The sequence below is a fragment of the Montipora capricornis genome, chromosome 7, assembly GCF_036669925.1.
Source record: "Montipora capricornis isolate CH-2021 chromosome 7, ASM3666992v2, whole genome shotgun sequence".
Taxonomy (NCBI): domain Eukaryota; kingdom Metazoa; phylum Cnidaria; class Anthozoa; order Scleractinia; family Acroporidae; genus Montipora; species Montipora capricornis.
Window position 1 is genome coordinate 51,277,945 of NC_090889.1, and position 22,721 is coordinate 51,300,665.

General features: G+C 39.8%; 1 protein-coding gene across 1 annotated transcript in view; it reads left to right on the top strand.

The window, feature by feature from the left end:
• LOC138057331 (A disintegrin and metalloproteinase with thrombospondin motifs 6-like) overlaps positions 1 to 22,721 on the top strand; it is a 75,795-nt gene that overhangs the window by 44,824 nt on the left and 8,250 nt on the right. Inside the window, exons 17-26 of the mRNA XM_068903380.1 lie at positions 1,099 to 1,180; positions 4,300 to 4,424; positions 12,695 to 12,818; positions 13,419 to 13,508; positions 14,119 to 14,276; positions 15,453 to 15,585; positions 18,345 to 18,474; positions 18,636 to 18,846; positions 19,423 to 19,579; positions 21,826 to 22,122. Coding sequence (XP_068759481.1) covers positions 1,099 to 1,180; positions 4,300 to 4,424; positions 12,695 to 12,818; positions 13,419 to 13,508; positions 14,119 to 14,276; positions 15,453 to 15,585; positions 18,345 to 18,474; positions 18,636 to 18,846; positions 19,423 to 19,579; positions 21,826 to 22,121 — 1,506 coding nt within the window. The 3' untranslated portion in view covers position 22,122. The remainder of the gene's footprint in view (positions 1 to 1,098; positions 1,181 to 4,299; positions 4,425 to 12,694; positions 12,819 to 13,418; positions 13,509 to 14,118; positions 14,277 to 15,452; positions 15,586 to 18,344; positions 18,475 to 18,635; positions 18,847 to 19,422; positions 19,580 to 21,825; positions 22,123 to 22,721) is intronic.

Below are 22,721 nucleotides of genomic sequence, written 5' to 3' on the forward strand. Positions count from 1 at the left end.
TCGCAATCTGATTGGCTGATTTGTTTTTGTGGATGTAATAGACCATATTCGTATTCTCAGTATTGGACTGGAACTAGCTTGCAATGGAGGCTAATGCGGGGGAATATATTAAAAAGTATTTGCATTTGAAAAGATTCCCCCGCATTAGCCTCCATTGCAAGCTAGTTCCAGTCCAATACCGAGAAAACGAATATGGTCTATTGTACACAACACTGCTCGTGTAATAGCCAGTCGGAAACGCTCATTATGGAAAGTAGATCAATTGGATTGCGAGAAAGTTACAGACAACGCTTGCTCTCTCTTTGCGTCACGATCTTGGTCAAGCTCTAAATAAACCTTTTGTTTGACGTTTGATATTGTGGTAAAAAAAATACAACTGGAATGTGGTTTACCGTTCTCTGTGATTTTATCGACGAAGAGTGAGTGTCAAAATTTTTCGTGGACCTCATGAGCCCACGATATTTTGACCACTGTGACGACAAATATCGTTATTGATAAGAGTACAGATAACGCTGAGCCACATTCGATTTGTGTAACAGAACTGCTGTTCAAATAAAGGAAATGCAATTAATGTTTTCGCTTCCTACGGTATATGAAACGAACTCGCAATTAATAAGCCTTTTTCCAATTACGCTGCTGACAGTCCCCGCCCGCTTTATGCACCCAGGCGAGCTGAGGAGCCGAGGAGAGAATGGGGATAGAGCGAATTGTAGGGCATTTCGCTCTTTCTTCATTCTCCCCTCAGCACTTCAGCTCGCTTGCGTGACTAAAGTGGGCGGTTCAACTGAACTAAAGGGACTGTTAACAGTGTTGCTTCCAGTTAACGTAATACATCAACTGGCAGCTGGTAGAGCAGAGAGGAGTTCAATCGTAAACTCGTAAGCTTCTTGTGTGTCTCCCTTAATTAACTACTGTGATCTTTCTAACTTCAATTACTTTTAATTGTTTCACAAGTTCTCGTTCAAATATGATTCTCATGGGCACTGTCTTCCTATAAAATGCAAAGTAGATTCGTGCTTTTCTCATCACTCCCCTGTTATAATCTTTATCTAAATTAAGGGTCAACTCTTTACTTCTGCTTTCTTCTTTTTGAAACAGCCATGTCCTCAAGGAGCAAAGTCTTTTCGTGATCTCCAGTGTGAGGCCATAGACCCTGCTTTTCGAGCCTTTTATAATTCCGGTAATGTCAAAGCTCATGCAGTGTTTTGCCTATTTCCCTTGCAGAAAAAAACAAATAAAGTCACCGTTTTGTCCTCACCATCGTGCTTTTATCGCAGTGTAAAAGCTATGATTGTGAAAAAGTCGTCATTAGATTTGCTAAGCCTTTTCCTGGACAGGCAACTTTTTTGGTCTTTAAATGGGGTCACAAAGTGCCTGGCATTTCTTGTTTGGTCCTTTGTTTTTCATTTGTGAGGCGCATTCAAAGCAAAATCTTGCCAATTTAAAAGAAAAACTTATGTGCTACACTGAGGCAGAGAGATTTAGGGGATTATGATGTACCTCAAGGACAAAACGGTGAGTGATTGGGATAAATTATAAAAAAGACTTTTCAGCAATGTCCTTTTACCAAAATCGAACATACCGTGTACTGAGTCTACTGTCCAAAATCTAGTAATACTTGGCAGTACAACAACCCTAGCAGCAGAGTTCAATTTAGAGGTCATGCTCGAAATGCCTTCTGCATGTAGTACTTATTGTTTGGTATTAAAAAGACGCTGACGTCATCAAGAGCCCAGATTCATTTGCGGGCATTTGGTGACGTTATCAATAAGGAGCAGAAGCAAAAATTGAATTGAATTGGATAAGAGTGTTGAACTATCACTTTGCGGTCTTGCCGCAGCACAGTCACAGTGGCTTTATATTTGGATACACTTTGCGCGCGAAAGAAACAAAGGGCCGCCAATTTTAATCGATCAGAAGAAGCCATGTTGCGTGTGACTGCTTCTGCCATCTTTTCTTTCAAGGCCATGACAATTGATTTTCGCGGGAACGGGTATTCTAAAAATAGACTCATTTGTGACAGTGCTGGGGAGACCATTCATGCCATAACAACACTCTTATCTAATTCACTCTTGATTTAATGGACACAAACAATGACTCTGCACGCCCCGCACGTGCGCACGAGCGATTTACCCTTTAGTACATTCCTTTACAGTTTTTTCCCCAAGAAAGCCGTAAAATGACCCCATTTGAGGTCACGTGGAAGACGCAAGCACCCGACGATAATTTCCGGGCCGATCATACCAATTTAACTCCAGAAAGTGGGAGGAAGGGGAGGGGGGGGGGGGGAGGGAGGGGAGGAGGACTTCGCACATGAAGGGCGTGGATGCTCGTGTGATATTTTGAATTAAAACCCTAAAGGAGACCAACTTAAAGGACGGAAAAATACGGGCGTGCAAGTTGTTTTTATTTTCATTTGCCAAAAAAGTGGCGCCGGTTTTGCTGGTCAATCACATCGAAAAGCATTGAAAATGAAGAGTCCATTACCAAGGGTAAGAATCTGGTATCAGGTTTTTTTCCTCTTCAGCGTCAGAAAAGTGTCTATTTTTAAACCAAGGTTTGCGGGAAAACTTAAAACGATAGACCCAATGTTGTACCCAATTCAAATCTCCCGGTGTTAAATTAAGATTCTTTGTGTATTGTGTTTGCATTATGATGTAGCATTCATATTGAAATGATATGAAAATACCTGGAACAAAACGTTAGCCGATTTGGTGTATTGTTTATTGCCCCGCCAAATTTGGTTCAAAATGGACACTTTTCAGACGCCGATGGGGACGAAGCAACTTGGTTAAACAAAATTACTTTTGGGCGATGGATTCTTCACCTTGACTGTTGGCAAAACCAAAGCAGACGCAATTTACTTTCCAAACTCATTTGAAAATGCAAAATCGTTCCGTGTTTTTACAGACCGAGTTATTTTTAGATTACCCATAGGATTGAGATTGGTTGTTCGTGCAAACCAAATCTAATTTTAAGAACTCGTCCAATTATAGCATGATCTTCGAAAATGACGTTTTATAGGTGGTTTGCAACCAATCCTTAAAGGCACAGATTACAATGCTGCAAATGTACAATTGCTGGTGGACAAACAAAAGGAGCTAATGAGAGATTTTTTGTTTTCGTCCACCAACATGGCGGCGATAACGTCACGTGAAAACCACCTGTAGACCTAGTATTTCTTACTTATGGACTCATGACTATGCTCATTCGCTGATTTCGTGAACATGAGGGCCTTGTTGGGAGGGCTTCAAAAAATTATCTGGAAATACCAGCTACATATCTTATACGAAAATCACCTAACACAGGAGCCCATCCTGGAGGGTGCAACTTCCATACAGGGTCTGTGAAACGGCGTTTTCACAAGTAGGTTTATTTTTAGACTAGCCCTTCCCGCGAATTAGGTCAAAAAGGAAAGGCAGTTCCGGTTCGGTGACCCTATGACGTCAGCTTAATTTCTTGTAATTGGTCATCGGGCTCCTGTGGGAGTCTCATTAGCGGGAAATTCAATCTAAAAATAACCTTACTTGTGAAAACGCCGTTGCAGAAGTATAGTTAAGTTGCACGCTCCGGGTGATGGGCTCCTGCCTAACATTATATGGCAGCGAAATAAATACCTCTCACTAATCCGATCGCCCAGGAGGGTCACAGTCCAGTTATAATTTTCAAGTCCAGTTTTGATTTTTCACAGTCCATTTTTAATTTTGTTCACAGTCCAGTTTAAATTTTATTTACAGTCCAGTTTTAATTTTGTGAGTCGTCACCAGTTCTCTCAAATGTCACAGGTCATTGTTTTTACCAATACAGAAAGTATCCTAAACATTTATAAAAAAATAACCTTAGGCCTAATTACGCCCAAACAAAAGCTTTTTAGGCCTAAGGTTAGTCTCCTTCCCTGCGTGACTTAATTAAAACCGGACTGTGAAAAATTAAAACATGGACTGTGAAAATTAAAACTGGATTGTGAAAAATTAAAACTGGAGTGTGAACCTCCTAGGCCATTGTACACTAACCGAGCTCGAGGTCCGTACTGTATATACAGACCGGGCTTTTGCCAGTTGATTTATGGCCCAAGCGCGAAGCGCGCGTGCAATAAATATATCAACGGAGAAAATTCGGTCAGTTACTTTAGGTAAGGAGAGAGAAAACGAGGCTAGTGAGATATTTATTATATCTCTGAGGTAATAATTAAGTCGCGCAGGGAAGGACACTAGTTGAAGTTAGTTATATATGTAAATCATTTACCATGTGATCATTGGTATTTATTAAACGATAACATCAATTCTCGTTCTCTGTCAGACAAATGTTTGTTGTCATGTAGCAAGAATGGATTCTGGTCTCCGCAAGGAAGAAATGTCAAGGACGGTACACGATGCACGAATGACCCAACAGACCGTAATGTGTGTATATCAGGAATTTGCCGAGTAAGCAGTTGTTAACTGGTTTTGATAAAGTACTATAATACTATTACTATTGCTATTACTATTACTATTACTATTACTATTACTATTACTATTACTATTACTATGACTATTACTATGACTATGGCTATGGCTATGGCTATGACTATGACTATGACTATGGCTATTGCTATTGCTATTTCTTACTCACTCACTCAATCACTCACTCACTTACTCACTCACTGACTCACTCACTTAACTCACTCACTTAACTCACTCAGTCACTCAACTCACTCACTCGCTCACTCACAAATGTAATATACAAGCGCTATGAATTTTATCGTTCTATCACTATTACTAGTACTATTTCTTACTCACTCACAAACTCACTCACTCACTCACTCACTCACTTTGGCTGAAGGCACGCAACAACACTTCCGAAGGCTCTAGAGAGAAATTTACACACAAAGAAGTCAAATTCGACTACCAATTGGAAGACTATCTCAAAACTATCAGAAACCCAGCACATAGAATAAGTATGACAAAATTGCGTCTGGGGGTTCATAGCTTGCGAATACAGACTGGGAAATACGAAAATAGAGGTGCACCAATCCCAGTAGATGGAAGAACGTGTCTAGTCTGCAATAGAGGCTATATAGAAGACGAGCGGCACTTCTTGATGTATTGCCCAGGGTACGATAACATTAGAAATGAGCTCCATTCTCTCCTTTCAACACACGATGTTGTTTTCAAAAGCCTTAATGATGAGGATAAAATACGGTATTGACTTACCCTAGAAAACGAAAGCACTTCAAAGATAGTAGGTAAATACACATAATTAATGTTTCAGACGAGAAAAGACTTGTATTACAAGTAATTGTATGATCTTTTTAGTCAATTAGTTATTCTAGTAGATATCATAACCTTTATTGTAAGGAGACCGATACCTCCCTTTGGAGAGTAAGGCGCAATAAAGATTTACTATTTACTATTTTACTCACTCACTCACTCACTCACTCACTCACTCACTCACTCACTCACTCACTCACTCAGAAGCATTACCTATCGTCGACAAACAAACATATTTGGGAATAGAAATGACCTCATCTGGTCGCTATACCTACGCAAGAGACATCCTTAGCAAAAAAGCTTATAAAGTTCTTGCGACAGTGAAACGATTGTTCTCCAATTCGGATACGACCACAATTACAATTAAGAATAAGCTTTTTGATGCCCTTGTCAAACCTATACTACTATATGGATGCGAAATATGGGGACCGGAGCTATTATCATATAAGACCCATTTTGACAAAAGCACTATCGAACAAGTCCATATCAAGTTCTGTAAACAAACACTAAATACCCCATGGTACACAGAGAACATTGCCTGTAGGGCAGAACTTGGACGGTACCCTTTAAGTATAGACATAAAAGCTTCAATATTTAGTTACTCGCTTAGATTGCAGCATAAAACAGTCAACCCTCTATTAGAGGAAGCCTTTCATCACGCAAAAAGTCACAGCCAATTTTTTGACGTATTAAATAATGACGAAACTATACGAATGCACTCTACAGGCAATACATCAAGCCAACTACACATTAAGAATGCTCGTTCCTCCATAAAGAAACAGCTTAAAAAGGACTACATTCGAAATTGGCTGAAGGCTCGCAACAACACTTCCGAAGGCTCTAGAGAGAAATTTACACACAAAGAAGTCAAATTCGACTACCAATTGGAAGACTATCTCAAAACTATCAGAAACCCAGCACATAGAATAAGTATGACAAAATTGCGTCTGGGGGTTCATAGCTTGCGAATACAGACTGGGAAATACGAAAATAGAGGTGCACCAATCCCAGTAGATGGAAGAACGTGTTTAGTCTGCAATAGAGGCTATATAGAAGATGAGCGGCACTTCTTGATGTATTGCCCAGGGTACGATAACATTAGAAATGAGCTCCATTCTCTCCTTTCAACACACGATGTTGTTTTCAAAAGCCTTAATGATGAGGATAAAATACGGTATTTACTTACCCTAGAAAACGAAAGCACTTCAAAGATAATAGGTAAATACACATATTTAATGTTTCAGAAGAGAAAAGACTTCCTAAATGCAAAATAATTAAAATAATAATTTTATACCAATTGTATTACAAGTAATTGTATGATCTTTTTAGTTAATTAGTTATTCTAGTAGATATCATCACCTTTATTGTAACGAGACCGATACCTCCCTTTGGAGAGTAAGGCGCAATAAAGATTTACTGTTTACTGTTTACTGTTTTACTCACTCACTCACTCACTCACCCACTGACTCACTGACTCACTGATTTACTGTTTACTGTTTACTGACTCACTGACTCACTGACTCACAATGGCGGTTAGCACAGAGCACTAGAGAGCCTAAATCGGTGATGTAAGTGACTCAGTAAAGATACTCAAACACGCTACACAAAAGGACATAAAAGAAACAAATGACACCTTCGACATGCCAGGAGGAAAACAGTCCAGACAAGCTTTGTTCGAGGAAATTAATTTTAAGCTATACAATGATGGCGACAAAACCACGGCATTCATGACAAGCAAAGAGAATCTGCCGCTGTGGATAAGATGTCTCGATGACTTTTACCGAGCCCGAGACGACAATGCTCAAGAAACATACGAAATTGAATGGAGCAAAAGTGATCATCAAGCCAAGGTGATGGCTCAAATCCAAGAGCAAGATCCTCCAGACATAGCACGTGGCGCGACAAGATTGGGCAATCTCACTATTTCTTTTTACCTAACAACCTACCGCGTCTTGATCCAGGGCAACCACTGCGGTTATTGGTGTAAGGAAATTTTTCCGCAATTGAAGAAAAACGTTGAAAAAGAGCGGACCGATGAAAACTACGGAAACTCCAAATCATTAGATGACCTTTTGGCCACTATTATTAATGGCGCCCTGTCTGACAGTAAAGAAACTGAGACCGATAGTTTCATAACCACCCAATCATCCAGTCAGTGCTTATCGCCCCAGAACTCTAGGAGAAGAAGCTTACCAAGCACTCCTGGTGGATTTGATCACAAAGAAATCCAGTCTGTAAAATCTTCAATAGCAAAAGTAATTGAAGAAAATGTCACGCTTAAAGAAACGCTTCACAGCACGACACGCACTCTGCAAGATCTTCAAGCTACAATTAAATCGACAACAGCTGAATTGCAACAGTCCAAAACTGAAACTCAACGATGTTATGAATTAATTATCAAAGAGCGCTCATTGCGTGAGTCCATCGAAACAGAACTTCAGAACCACTTCAAGAATTTCGCAGCGTACAAAGCGAAGACAACTCAAGAGATGACACAACTATTTGCCCGCGTTCGAACAGCAGAAGAGAAAGCAGAACAAGCCAATGATCATGATGAAACGATACAGCAAAGGAACACATCTGTGATGGAAGAAAACGTGTTAATTCAAAAAAGAGTGGATGATATTGAGAAAGAATTGAATTCTATCCAAGAGAGCATTTTTAATGGTGAAGCTGTCGCACACCGGAAATCATTATCTCGAGAATCCATTGTCCTTTCGCCTGAAAACGACAGACCCCCAGCCAGCTCCCAAGATCAACGGAAACAAGTTACTCAAGAACAAAAAGCCTTCAAGAAAATAAAACCCGTCGGAGACACCATTATTTTTGGTGATTCTAACACGCGCGGCCTTGAAAGCCGTAGATTGACCATGGGCATTGGATCACTTAGCGGCGCAACGTTTGATTCAGCTATCAATTATCTACAAAGTGATCCCACACCAGACGAAGCTGTCAAGCGTGTCATTTTTCACCTGGGCACCAACCATATCCACACAGAATCTACTACTGAGAGCCTGAGAGATAAATTGAATATCCTAGTCACAGAATCACGCTCCAAGTTCCCAAATGCCAAAACTGCCTTCTGCAAAATCCCACCACAATTCAACAACAATGGAGATACCAAGAACGACAGGATCGCTCAATTAAACGAGGAAATGAAACTGCTGGATGTGGAATTTATAGATGTTAAAGCGACGGAGGCAAGCCTTTTACACGTGACGGAAAGCATTATAACAAGCGAGGTCTTGCTGTTTTGGCTGGCGCACTAATACAATGGGCAAGAAAAAATGGACACTCTTCCACTTCGCCACGATCTAAGCAACAGTCACATAATCCAAGAGGAAAACATTTCAACACTCGACCAAATGGAACTAGGAACCTATCAAGGGACCCGTCACAGCAATTGCTGAATTTACTTCTGGCTACACTTCAAAACGGTCGATGAACATAAAAGCGGAAATCAACAGTAAGCTTTACTTTAATAGTCACTTACTTTCACCAGCTTATGCAAATCAATCTAGTCGTATTTATTCGACTGATATTATTCTATTAATTTTTTACGTAGTCCAACAGTTATCCTTTATTTTTTAACGTACTTTAATTTATCTAATCATTACTATTATTTCTTCAAGATGAATAATCAAAATAACGTTTTTAATATAATTTCTTGGAATATTCAAGGCCTAAAAACTAGGCTTAAACCGACGAAACAAACCGTCTCGAATACCAAATTGAACATTAAATCAATTAAATCTAAGCTATCCAAATTTGATATTATCTGTCTCCAAGAAACATGGGCAAAAGACGAGACATTAACTTTTCAAGGGTACACAGTGTACTCAACCGTTAAAAACACCGTAAGCAGACGAGGCCAAGCAGGGGTATCGGTATTAATTCGAGACCATCATCAAAATTTTGTTTCTCGTATACACAGTGATTCCCCCAACATAATTTGGTGCCGATTACATAAGCAATTGCTTGGTCTCCAGGCAGACATTTTCCTGGCTGCAGTTTATCTACCCCCACTACAATCACAACGAAAGGCAGGAGAAGACGTTATCAGTATCTTGGAAAAAGAAATTCAAAAGAACTCTACCCAAGGCCAAGTTCTTTTACTTGGTGACTTCAATGCGAGAACGGGGACATTAAACGATTTCATTGAAAACGATGCGGATGACTTTTTGACAATTCATAATACCTACAATCGAGACACGGATTGCCCAAAGCGAAACGAAGCGGACTACACAATCAACAAAGTAGGAAGAGAAATATTACGATTATGCATAGGAAATAGATTGCGAATTTTGAATGGCAGGCTAACAGGTGATCTCGATGGAAAATACACTTGCTATCAAACTAATGGGGCAAGCACAGTCGATTACGCACTAGCAAGTGAAGACCTTATAAAGACGATATTAGGATTTCAAGTTCAAGCCTTGACAACCTACTCAGATCATTGTCCTATCAGTCTAAAATTAACTCCCTCCCGCTCTCACATGGTAAAAGACAATGCACCTAGACAACCACTATGCAAAGCGGCACCTACTCAAAAGAACTTTAAAAAGTTTCTTTGGAAGGCAGATTCAAAAGACAAATTTCTCAGTGCATTATCCAATCCTAATGTTCAAAGATTATTTGATTCCTTCAACTCAGAACACCACGCATCAGTAGACGATGAAATCTCGCAATTTAACCAAATTATCAATTCGGTGGCCAAATCATGCCTAGCAACATCGCGGAAAACCTCTAAAACTACCAAAGAAAAGAAACCATGGTACGATCACACCTGCAGACAGTTAAAGAAACAACTGCAACAATTAGTAAAGAAAATTAACCCCAGTTCTCACCAATCACTACGACAAGATTATTTTGTTCTTAAAAAGAAATACAAAAAGCATGTCAAAATGATGCATAAAAGATACAAAAACCAAATAGTAAATGAAATTAATGCTTTACACCCAAAACACAGTCAAGATTTCTGGAGGTATATTAATCAACTTAGAAAAAGCGATGCTGTCGAAGAGGAAACCTCTGTTTCGTCAGAAGATTGGATATGTCATTATCAGAAATTATTATATGATAGCCAGGAACCGCACACCACTTTGGACTTTTCAAATGAAGATATGGACTGGGAAAACGAAAATTCACCGAATAACGACATTTTAGGGCAGCCTATTACGACCAACGAAATCCATGAACAAATATCAAAACTCAAGTTGAAGAAAGCTTCGGGTATGGATTCTATCCTTAACGAAATGATTAAACACGGACGCTATTATCTAATGCCTTCATTAGAAAAACTGTTCAATGATATACTAGACAGTGGAACATTCCCAACCCATTGGAACATAGGTGTTATAAAACCGATATATAAAAGAAAGGGTGATAAGCGGTCTCCAGCAAATTATAGAGGAATCACATTGACGAGCTGTTTAGGAAAACTATTTACATCAATCTTACAATCCAGGCTGAACAAGTTTATCGAACAACATAACATCCTCAATCCAGAACAGTTTGGATTTCGCCCAAATTCCCGAACAACAGATAGTTTATTCATCCTACAGCAACTCATTAATAAGTATACAAAACAACATAAGAAACTTTATGTTGGCTTCATCGATTATGAAAAAGCGTTTGATAGCGTGTGGCAGTCCGGGCTGATCTATAAAATCTACCAATATGGAGTTAAAGGCAAATTCTTTAAAGTCATTAAATCCATGTATTCGTCGATTAAAAGTTGCGTCAAAACTGATGAAAGCTCTATCACAGAAATGTTCTCATGCAACAAAGGAATAAGGCAAGGTGATGGCTTAAGTCCAGTTTTATTTTCATTATTTATGAATGACTTACCGCAATACTTTAGGGACAACCATTGTCCAGGAGTAATGATTGGAAGCCATTCTCTAAATTGCCTCATGTATGCTGATGATTTGTTAGTTTTAAGTCCCTCTCCAGAAGGACTACAGAAATCGATTAACGTCATTAAAAAGCACGCAGAGGAATGGAAGCTGAAGGTGAATACCAACAAATCAAATATCATCATCTTTAGTGGGAACGGTCAAACCAAAAACAAGGAAATTTTCCAATATGGTTCAGAAGCATTACCTATCGTCGACAAACAAACATATTTGGGAATAGAAATGACCTCATCTGGTCGCTATACCTACGCAAGAGACATCCTTAGCAAAAAAGCTTATAAAGTTCTTGCGACAGTGAAACGATTGTTCTCCAATTCGGATACGACCACAATTACAATTAAGAATAAGCTTTTTGATGCCCTTGTCAAACCTATACTACTATATGGATGCGAAATATGGGGACCGGAGCTATTATCATATAAGACCCATTTTGACAAAAGCACTATCGAACAAGTCCATATCAAGTTCTGTAAACAAACACTAAATACCCCATGGTACACAGAGAACATTGCCTGTAGGGCAGAACTTGGACGGTACCCTTTAAGTATAGACATAAAAGCTTCAATATTTAGTTACTCGCTTAGATTACAGCATAAAACAGTCAATCCTCTATTAAAGGAAGCCTTTCATCACGCAAAAAGTCACAGCCAATTTTTTGATGTATTAAATAATGACGAAACTATACGAATGCACTCTATAGGCAATACATCAAGCCAACTACACATTAAGAATGCTCGTTCCTCCATAAAGAATCAGCTTAAAAAGGACTACATTCGAAATTGGCTGAAGGCTCGCAACAACACTTCCGAAGGCTCTAGAGAGAAATTTACACACAAAGAAGTCAAATTCGACTACCAATTGGAAGACTATCTCAAAACTATCAGAAACCCAGCACATAGAATAAGTATGACAAAATTGCGTCTGGGGGTTCATAGCTTGCGAATACAGACTGGGAAATACGAAAATAGAGGTGCACCAATCCCAGTAGATGGAAGAACGTGTTTAGTCTGCAATAGAGGCTATATAGAAGATGAGCGGCACTTCTTGATGTATTGCCCAGGGTACGATAACATTAGAAATGAGCTCCATTCTCTCCTTTCAACACACGATGTTGTTTTCAAAAGCCTTAATGATGAGGATAAAATTAGGTATTTACTTACCCTAGAAAACGAAAGCACTTCAAAGATAATAGGTAAATACACATATTTAATGTTTCAGAAGAGAAAAGACTTCCTAAATGCAAAATAATTAAAATAATAATTTTATACCAATTGTATTACAAGTAATTGTATGATCTTTTTAGTTAATTAGTTATTCAAGTAGATATCATCACCTTTATTGTAACGAGACCGATACCTCCCTTTGGAGAGTAAGGCGCAATAAAGATTTACTGTTTACTGTTTTACTCACTCACTCACTCACTCACTCACTCACTCACTCACTCACTCACTCACTAACTCACTCACTCACTCACTCACTCCCTCACTCAATCACTCACTACTTCCATATTTCTTATTTATTTATCAGCATGTAAACTGTGACAATGGAATTGAGAATGGAATACGGCGAGACAGATGTAGTGTTTGTAATGGTGACAGCTCGTCCTGCAAGCTGGTTAAAAAATTCTGGAACGAACCTTGTCCTGGGTTTGGTAGGTTTAAGTGTCCTCAACTCTAAAAACCTCGATCACAACAACTCAGTGTGATCACGACGGATGCAAAATATCTTATATTTTTGGAAAATAAAAGGTTTGTAATTAGAGGCATTCGCTACTTTCCATTCCCATAATACAATACGTTTTGGGGACTCCTTGCATAAAAACAATACAAGTCACTTACTCTCGGGGCTGGTTTTATGTTTCAGTGAACTGGATATCCATGTCTTAATTCAAATAACCCCCCAAAATGAACGGCATTATGGGATATGTGAAAAGAGCGAATTACTGATTTAATAAGCGTCATGAAGTATCCCCTCGCTGTTCTCCCAGACTACAACATCAACTGCGTGCAGGAATGCAGAAATTAACGTCACAAAGTTTCCCTTAGACACCGGTCTTCAAGAATAGAGAAATAGCTGCATTTTATCCATACCAAAAAATAACGTAACTCTTGCACTTACCGTTATGCTCGAAACAGGTAGCAAATGCTTAGACTTAATATCCCCTATTTATCTTGTAACTTTGATATATCAAGAATACTTGACTGTTTCTCTGATTAGTAATGTTGATGTTGATGTGTTCTTTTAAATTTAGGAGGGGCCAAGGCATGTACCATTTTAGAAGTACCTATTGGAGCAACTTCAGTGTACGTAAAACAAGACTCTGCCGACAGAAATCTTCTCGGTGGGTTTAATGTCTGCGAATAGTACTTAAAAGGGAACTTACTCTCCCACAAAATGATCACTTAAAACCCACTCGAAATAATGTTTACAGACGAATTTACTTGAATCATCTGCAAGGAAAACGCTTGTATCTAAAATGAATTAATTTTAGTATCGCTCATTTTCGATTTCAAATCACTTCCTGAAAGCCGCCACATTGAATAATTCGTACATGTTGTGGTTGCCCCATTGATTTGATACAAAGCCGAAATACGCGGGTTGCACTGCAGAGTTTCACATTGGCATGTATGGAGGTGTGGACGGTCGTACGGTGACCAAAACCAAATTTCTTCGCACAGATGGGTTACCACATTTTCTTACCCATGGTACTCCGCGCGCGCGCGCTGAAGGGGCGCGCGCGGAGCTCCTTTGTCAGGCCATCTGAGACCTGGCCATTAAGGCATCTTTTGCAACTGCTCAAGTTTCTTCATACCTGCGTTGATTGCTTTCGTTGAGACCTACGCACTCCGTAGTTCAAATACATGTGAACATGTCATATATTCTTTCTATCATATACTTATAAGACCTAACATGTTTTTCTTAAAATTTATTAAATGCGGATCTACCTATAGGTGTGAAAAATTGGGAGGGCAACTATATCATAAGAATACCATCATGGAGCCGAACCGTCTTTACAGCTGGCACTAAGGTTCATTATTACCACGAGAGCGCGATCTACTTGGATAAGGTTTACATACCAGGACCAACAACAAAGAATCTTACCATTGTGGTACGTATATTTTGTTCATGAAGTTTTTAAAGGCGCACCAACAGGAAGTCAGCGGATGATGCGGCTGTCTCTGCTGGTTATGATTCTCAGGAAGGTGTCACAGTCATGGGAAAAAAATGTCATCGTAATCTACTGGCTATGGACGGCTGGCATACAAGAGTGAATTATATAACTCACTCTAGTGGCATATTATTTGTCCATTAGGCAGACTACTGTGTATTTACTACGACCAAGACGATGAATAGATGACTATAATTCTAATAATAAAGGTTTCGTCATACTTTGCTAACTGAATCTAATACATCTCAAGTGAATTCGAAGCAGGTTAAATCAAATAAAATACAAGGGTAATACAAGGTACAGACCTTCCTTCGCACTTGTTCAGATGTTCCTGCTGTGAGAAACGGCTGACCTCTTAATCTGACTGCTAACGGTTTCGTCAGCTGGTAACAGAGCATGCGCGTTAAAGAGTACTAATATTTCATTATTGCCTTCGTGTGACCAAAAGCTTTTAACAGTACTTGTGTAGAAGACATTTCGAGTCAGAAAATAGGGAAAATGGAGTGAAAGAATCTCTAATATGCACTGGCCATCTCGAAAGCTTCAGCGCCTCTGGCCACTGTGCACCCATTTTTTTTTAAATGTCTATTTTTTCGTCAATTTTCCTTCTTGTTATATTTACCAGTGTCACTTCAATTATAATTCGAAGTGTGCAATAAAGATTCATTCATCCACTCGCTAGCTCGCTCATTCATTCATTCATTCAGTCATTCATTCATTCATTCATTCATTCATTCATTCATTCATTCATTCATTCATTCATTCATTCATTCATTCATTCATTCATTCATTCATTCATTCATTCATTCATTCATTCATTCATTCATTCATTCATTCACTCACTCACTCACTCACTCACTTTCATGAGTGACAAAATCTTCAGTCTCTCTTCCTTCCTTGTTCACAGTCGCAAGCAAAAACTGGGCTCATCCTTTGTTTAAGATCCTGTAAAACTGACAGGTGGGATAAAACGAAGAAAAGAAGAATAAATAATTAAAAGTAATAAACAAAGCAAACGATAGCTAGAAAAGCAAAGTAGAACCTGCCTGTTCCACACACCAAATTTATCATATTACAGTAAACAATTAATTAACTTATAAGACCTTGTCCTTTCAGTTTATCCCTGGATATCCCAAGACAGGGGTGTGGTACCAACTGTACGATCCCTCACAGTCCACTACAGTAGGAACTGAAGATGTCAAGTGGAAAGTGAAAGCATGGCGACAGTGTACCAGAGAATGTGCTGGAGGTAAAGAAAATATTCAATGCTTCATGTTCCTCTTTCTTTTTGTTTCATGGTTTGACGCTGGAATGTTTCATGAATCACCATTAGATCGGCTTCGGGTCCAAATTTTGAGCTCCTGTATATTTTGACGGCAAGTATTACCACTACTAAGCAGACGCAAGATGATACGGAATGAAATTAAAAAAGCTCGACAACAACCAAGATAACCTGCGTAGCAAGCATTTCCTTGAAGGACAAGCAACATTTTCGATAGAGTTAACTGAATAGAGTGTAATGTGAAGTGCTAAATTTCTATCCCACATGAACCATGTGAGCGTTAGCCCCACTGATGGAAATGGGCCCACACAAGGACAGAGAAAAACTCTGACAAGGGTGGGAAATTACACGGCTACACGGCCAACGTTTGTATAAACGTAACCTTTCCTTGTACTTGTACATGTTCATTGCCGTGACTTTAACATCTTCAGTTCCCATGGCCTGCTCCCGTCTGACCTTGTAACTCAGTCGGTAGAGCGGCGGAGATCTAACCCGAAGGTCGTGGGCTCATTTCCCACCCTGGTCCGAGTTTTTTTCTGTCCTTCTGTGGGCCCAGTTCCATCAGTAGGGCTAACGCTCACATGGCTCATATGGGATAGAAATCTAGCACTTAACATTACACTCTATGCAGTTAACTCTGTTTAAAATGTAAGTGCTAAACGGCCAGCGTTTGTATAAACGTAACCTTTCCTTGTACTTTTGCCCCATTTTTCACATGGCCAAAATATCGAAAATCTTGCATTTTTCCCTAAGGGAAAGCTTGCTATACAGGTTACAATTAAAGGCAATTGCCTTCGTCTCGTAGTTACCTCAGAGGTAACTTTAAATTGTGTAACAAGAGATTACGTGACTGGGATGAATGCGCTCTGTGATTGTCTACGAACCTGGTGCCACTTTTTATTTATTCACCAATAACAAGCAAAGGGAGGAAAAAGACCGTACCGGCGATTTACACGTACATATTTCAAGCGCTTTTGTCAAATTCCATAACTACAATTACACCATAATTGTAGGTGACCCGCAAACACTGACCCCCGGTCTGTACCCGGTCTGTGGAACCCCCTACAGACCGGGTCAGCGGACTGCCTTACGGACCGGTCCACGGGCTACCCCTATATAACCCCTCTACTCGCCCCAGGCTTCAAAAAATAGAACACAACCTCTGTGTCTTCCGAACAAAATTGCGGAAGGGACATAGTTATTATCGGTCTCGGATATTAATATACATTGCGCCCGAGCCTTAGCCTTAAATAGTCTGTTAAATTTGCGGAGCGTACGGCTGAGATTTGGCCAAGACGAGTTGTCTATCCAGACAACCGGTAAGTGAAATATTTAGTTCTTATCAGGAGCCCATCACCCGGAGCCCCCATCCAGACTATATCATTGAGTCAACCTTTGACCGTATCTTTTTATTTTTCGAATATTTTGTGAGACGAACGCGATCACTGGTGCGTGAATGCTTGTGATGTAATACAAAAACTTTGTTCTGATTGGACGGCATAATGCATTGGCGGGAATTCGAACGTCTAAAAATAAAAAGATACGGGCAAAGGTTGTCCCCAAGGGTTTATATGGGAGATTGAGGCTCCGGGTGATGGGCTCTTGGTTCTTATTTGTTTTATTTACTTTTATTTTTATGTTGTTTTGGGGTGGTCCGCAGAGGGAGTCCGTAGGGGTAATCGGTTGTCATGCCCGTAAGGCAGTCCGTGGACCTAGTCCGTATAAGAAGGGTGGGGGTTCACGGACCGGAGTCAGTGTTTTCGGGTCAGCCGTAGAATTGCTTTTAGGTCGTCCCTTAATTTTTCATCGGTTGGTGAGAGTAAAAGAAAAGAAACAAACAAAAGAAAAATCAGAAGCAATCTAGGAAAACGCAGTTTTAAGCTGCAGATAATGCCGAGTGGCTGGGTGCAGAAGCGTGTGTAGCGAAATAGCGTTTACTTAATTATATAAACAGGAGTGTTTACTGGAAAATATACCACTCATAAAATTCTTACGAAACTACATCTGGGACCTGAGTGGCTTATTTCCGTCTCTTCACTAGTGCTGAAGTTCTCTCACGCTGACATAAAATCCTTTTCTGAGAAACAAGAAAATGCTAACACGAGGAAAACTTCATAGGAATTAAAATTATTCAATTAAAAGAATTCCTTGCAATTGAAGAAGAAATGCCAAAAATTGAACGATTTCCAGTTTCAGAGCAGCAGGAATTCACGCCGATAAAGTTTGCGCTTGGTGTCTTTTGCTCTGTATAATGAAAGCGAAAATTACGCGGTGTCCTGAAAATATAAATTTTACTTACTCGCTGCGCCCGTTCGTAAAATTTTGTTTATACCACTCGAAATAAAATTCATATCTTCTCGCCGCCATGTAATATCCTCTATATAGTTAACCTCCCACCCAGACAGAAATCCTTTCTTGTGGAAGAGTGTCTCGCGGTTACTTTTGGTTGAATTTGAAATTGAAAATCTCAACGGGGAAAACCAATGTTTATATTTCCGACTAAAAGCCTAAAAAAAGTGTTACTATAAGTCTTTACCTTCTTCAAATCTTTGTTTGTTTGTTTGATAGTGTCTTTTTTAAAACTCAAAAGTATGAGTTGGTGGCCTTACTCAGTGCCACCAGTAAACTCTTACTGGTTTTCTGAAAATGTGTACGCAGTCCCTGTATAAGATCTTTTTTTTTTCTGCATTACTTCTTTCTTTTTCCCCTTTTTGTTCAAATTTAAGGCAATCAAGCTCGAAGAGTGGAATGCACCAGAATTGACGATGATTCTCCTATCAGAGAGGCCTTGTGTTTGAAGAAGTCAAGGAAGCCAGAAGTTAGACGCCCATGTAACGTTCATCCTTGCAAACCCGAGTAAGTAAAAACGCGCGGCTTAATGTCTAAACGAGAGGCTCCATTATCATTCGGTGAGGGATTCGCTTGCTTACCTAGCTCATATTCTCTTGCTCAAACATATTTCTTATGCATTCATTTATAATTTATTCATACAACATCTTGTGTTCCGTTGTTCTCAGATGGTTCCAATCTGTCTGGAGTCCATGTTCCAAAACTTGCGGCCGAGGGGTACAAAAACGACTGATCATTTGCCGCCGGAATATTACTCAATTTAAGTACCAACGGCTTCCTGAATTGTCATGTAATGGCACCAAGCCTGCTGGATCAACAGAGCGGAGCTGTAATGCTATTGTATGCCACGCAGAATGGATGCCAACTGCTTGGTCTAAGGTGATGATGAGGGGAAACAGTAATAGAAAACTTGATTAATTAAGCAAGGACGACGGCGACAACTGTCACGTGGCTCTGCACGTCCCGCACGTGCGTTTTACATTTTGGAACAATTCCCCTCTGCTTCCGTCCTGAGATCAACACCAAATAATCAAATTTGAGGTTATATGGAGGACGTAAGCAACTAAGGATAAATTGTCAATTTTCTCTCTAAACGTACAAACCGTTTATTTCAATTTTTCTCCTGGAGAGTTCAAACACCCTTTCCTTGCCTGAAAACTGATGACCGCGAAATGATTTGAATAACCGGAAGTGCTATTGTTACATAACGTTTTCATAGCCAACGTAAGTTCTCTAGAATCTTGAAGTTTACGTCGGAAACCCAGGGTAGACATTTAGGTCTAGACAACGGGAACATTTTTTAAGAATGGGCGAAGGAGCTGCCACCAGACCTCGTTTATGCGCCTCATTCGCCAATCCTAGGGATAGCAATAACGACTGTGGATTTTAACATAGCAACCTAAAATTAGTGCAAGCTGCTCATGATTATACTTTTATCTTTTCTTTTTCTTTCAGTGTTCATCTACATGCGCAGGAGGCGTAAAGAAACGAAATATTATTTGTAAAAGACGGGATGACCTGGGTAGAATAGCAGTTGTTCCGGAGATTCAATGTCATTACGCCCCTAAGCCACAGACCACAATGAAATGCAACGCGCACGTTCCTTGCCCCAGTAAGAAGTCCATTCTTATCGTGTTAAAATGTGACATAATTGAGGTTTTTTTTTTCAGCATCTCCGCACACTGGAGGCGATCAGAAAGTGGAAATCAATGCAGTGTGTGACAAATGGGTGTATTCCTGAAATGAAATGACAAACTGCTTTGCACTGCAAAACTCTCCGCTAAAACTGGAATGCAAAACAGCTTGTGATTTTTTTTTTCAGGGATAGACCCATGCCTCTCTCCAACTCGGCAGCTTCTCGGCCGTGAGACAAACGACTTCCAGTTTTGGCATCTTTACGCAACGCAACTCATGAGGCCTGAATTCTCGGAATTTTCGCACATGTCCTTAAATGCTTCTAATTAGATGCATGAGGATTTCAATAAGCGTCACGTAGTGTCCCCTTGCCCTTCTCCTCACGGTCAACATTCGATTCCATCCACCGGGACCATCTTGTTCGATTGAAACTGAGGTTGTCACAGCACTGTTATTGAAAGCTAACCGTTTCAAAATGGCTGCTTAGACTTAGATACTGTTTATCAGTCCGAAAATGTCGCACGCCGGTCTTTTGGTAAGTCTTCGTAAAGTCCTGCTTGTATTCCGAAAAGCTAATCTTAGGCTTAATTATCTCAAAACCTAACCTTTGTCGGTTAGTATTAAATGTATGGTGGGGTCATCCCCAGATTATCTCTTATTACGGGTTATTAATCAACTCCAGTCTCTCTTTAACAAAGTGTTCCCGTTGGTGGAATTAAATGTTGACCTCTCCCGAACTTCAGCTTCACTCGGAATACAGGCAATTAACGACACAAAATGTCCCCAAATGCTGCTGCTCAAGTAGGGATAAACAGCAGCTAAAAATAACGTTATTTTTTCTCTTTCCTTATTGTTCGAAATACGTAGCAAAGGCTTAGACGCACAGGAACACTTGATGTTGAATATCAAAATTGGGTGGGCTTCTCATTAGGTTACCAGAGATTTTGAGAACGAAGGAAAGAACTCCGCGCACAGGTAGCTCAGTTGGTGTAGCACCGGGCTACCATGCCGGAGGTCGTGAGTTCGACTCCGGCCGGACCAACACTCAGGGTCTTTAAATAACTGAGGAGAAAGTGCTGTCTTTGTAATGGGCCATTTCCTAGTTGCTGTTTGTCTCGGTTTCGAAGTGATTCTTGGTGCTCAACTATTGTATGGGAAATTAGTTTGATTTGCATAAGAATACGCGACTCATTTCCCTTTGAATGGTTGTGCACCAGGACTCTCTTTGAAACTGATGCAGCAGCTCGGAAATTGGCCATTACATCCGCAAATGGTTAGACTTTCAAGTCTTCTCGGATAAGGACTATAAACCGTAGGCCCCGTCTCACAAATAACTTCTATGTTCACTAGTTCCCTGTGGGAAGTTAAAGAACCCACACATTATTCGAGAAGAGTAGGGGATGAAGTTCCCGGTGTTGTGGCTGTTCTCTGTGAGTATATGGGTGGGTGGGTATGGCAGGTCCACATCAACTGAATAGCTGCCAAAACTTCAACCTGCTCAAAACAAATATATTACAAACAAATGACAAATGTCAAACAAACCTTAATTCGGCAATCAGGTCTCATATGACTTCGAAAATTCGGATAAATAATAAGCATTCTACTATCATTTTGATACTTAGCAGGATAATCTTCGCTTTCCTTCGTTTCCTCTATCCATTAAAAAAACGTACAAGTCAGGAACTTCACTATCACTACCCTGCGGTCAAAAGTCGTTAATAATGGTCGCATTTGATCTGGCTCACCTGAACGTCACGTTGAACGTCACCATCCAAAAATATGAACCCAGTAAGGTTTCTTTTTCGGACTTCAGTTCATTTAATGTTCCCTCAAGCTCGTCGAGGCCTTATGCAAATTTCATACGTTAAAAAGAGAAAGTTCATAAAAAAAAAAAACAGGGTTAGTTATCGTAAAACTCGAAACCTTTTTGCGTTCGCTAAGTCATAGGGAATGAATGAAATGACATGACATATTTACAGCTCGGTCAGCGTCTCGGAAGCCGTCGAATTTCTCAGGAAAAAGAAACAGGGCGAGTCGACTAAAATGTCAAAAACCATTTTGGCAAACAACGTTGGGTGGGGTACAAAGGGACACAAAGGAATCGGAACGGGGTACGGAATACAGGTAGCTTTAGTCTCCTTGTCTCGGCCCCCTCTCCCTCCATCATACAGTAATTACACTCAATTTTTATGTACCATGTTCTTTTAACTCTGATACCATTAGTGAAATACAGAGGTCTAGGTTGTTTCAAAGATAGCCGAAAGGAGCATGCAGTCCCCGAATATGTCAAGAACTTTAGGTCAAACATTGACTGGAGAAACATGACCAAGACCATCGACGGCTGCGCAGAATACGTCCACAAGAAATATCCGAAATACCATGTGTTTTCGATCCAATTCTATGGGGAGTGCTGGACTGGAAATAGGGCAGAATTTACGTATGACAAGTATGGACCATCCAATAATTGCTGGGAAAAAGTTGGAAAACAACACACAAACTATGTTTACTCCTTCGATTAAGGTAAGAGCTTTACAAAATAACCTCTTCCTTCAAAACTGATACATGCGCGCGACTTGGGGCTCACAATACACCTTATTCTAAAATGGCCGCCATTTTAGTATTCTTTTGTTTCCATGCAAATTGGCCCTCACGGCCGTAAAATTCAAAAGAAATATTTAACGTTGAACGAGGCCATAAGGGCCAATTTGCATGGAAACAAAAAAAATACTAAAATGGCGGCCATTTTGTAATAAGGTGTATTCAGATGTTTCTCTTAGATGTCAGGTACTTAAATTAGGCAACTTTTCGATTTTCATAAACCTGCACATTCCCACTTTCAACCGCTACGCGCCAAAATGGGTTTTGGCCTCCATCAATCAAAACTTTCGAATATTTTTGGGAAGATTGACGCCTCCTCTGGAAAGTGATTAAGAGGTTTTGTTTCGCTCACAACCTAAATACCATTATGATATCTTTTTAGAGGTGTTTGAAAGGTGATTAGTCATCATGATATAAACGCTGTATCTGATCTGAATTCAATTAATTTTTGGTTATATATACCTAGATAAGAAATAGTCTTAAAATGAATTTTCGTTTGCAACTGCAGCGTTGTTCAGAAA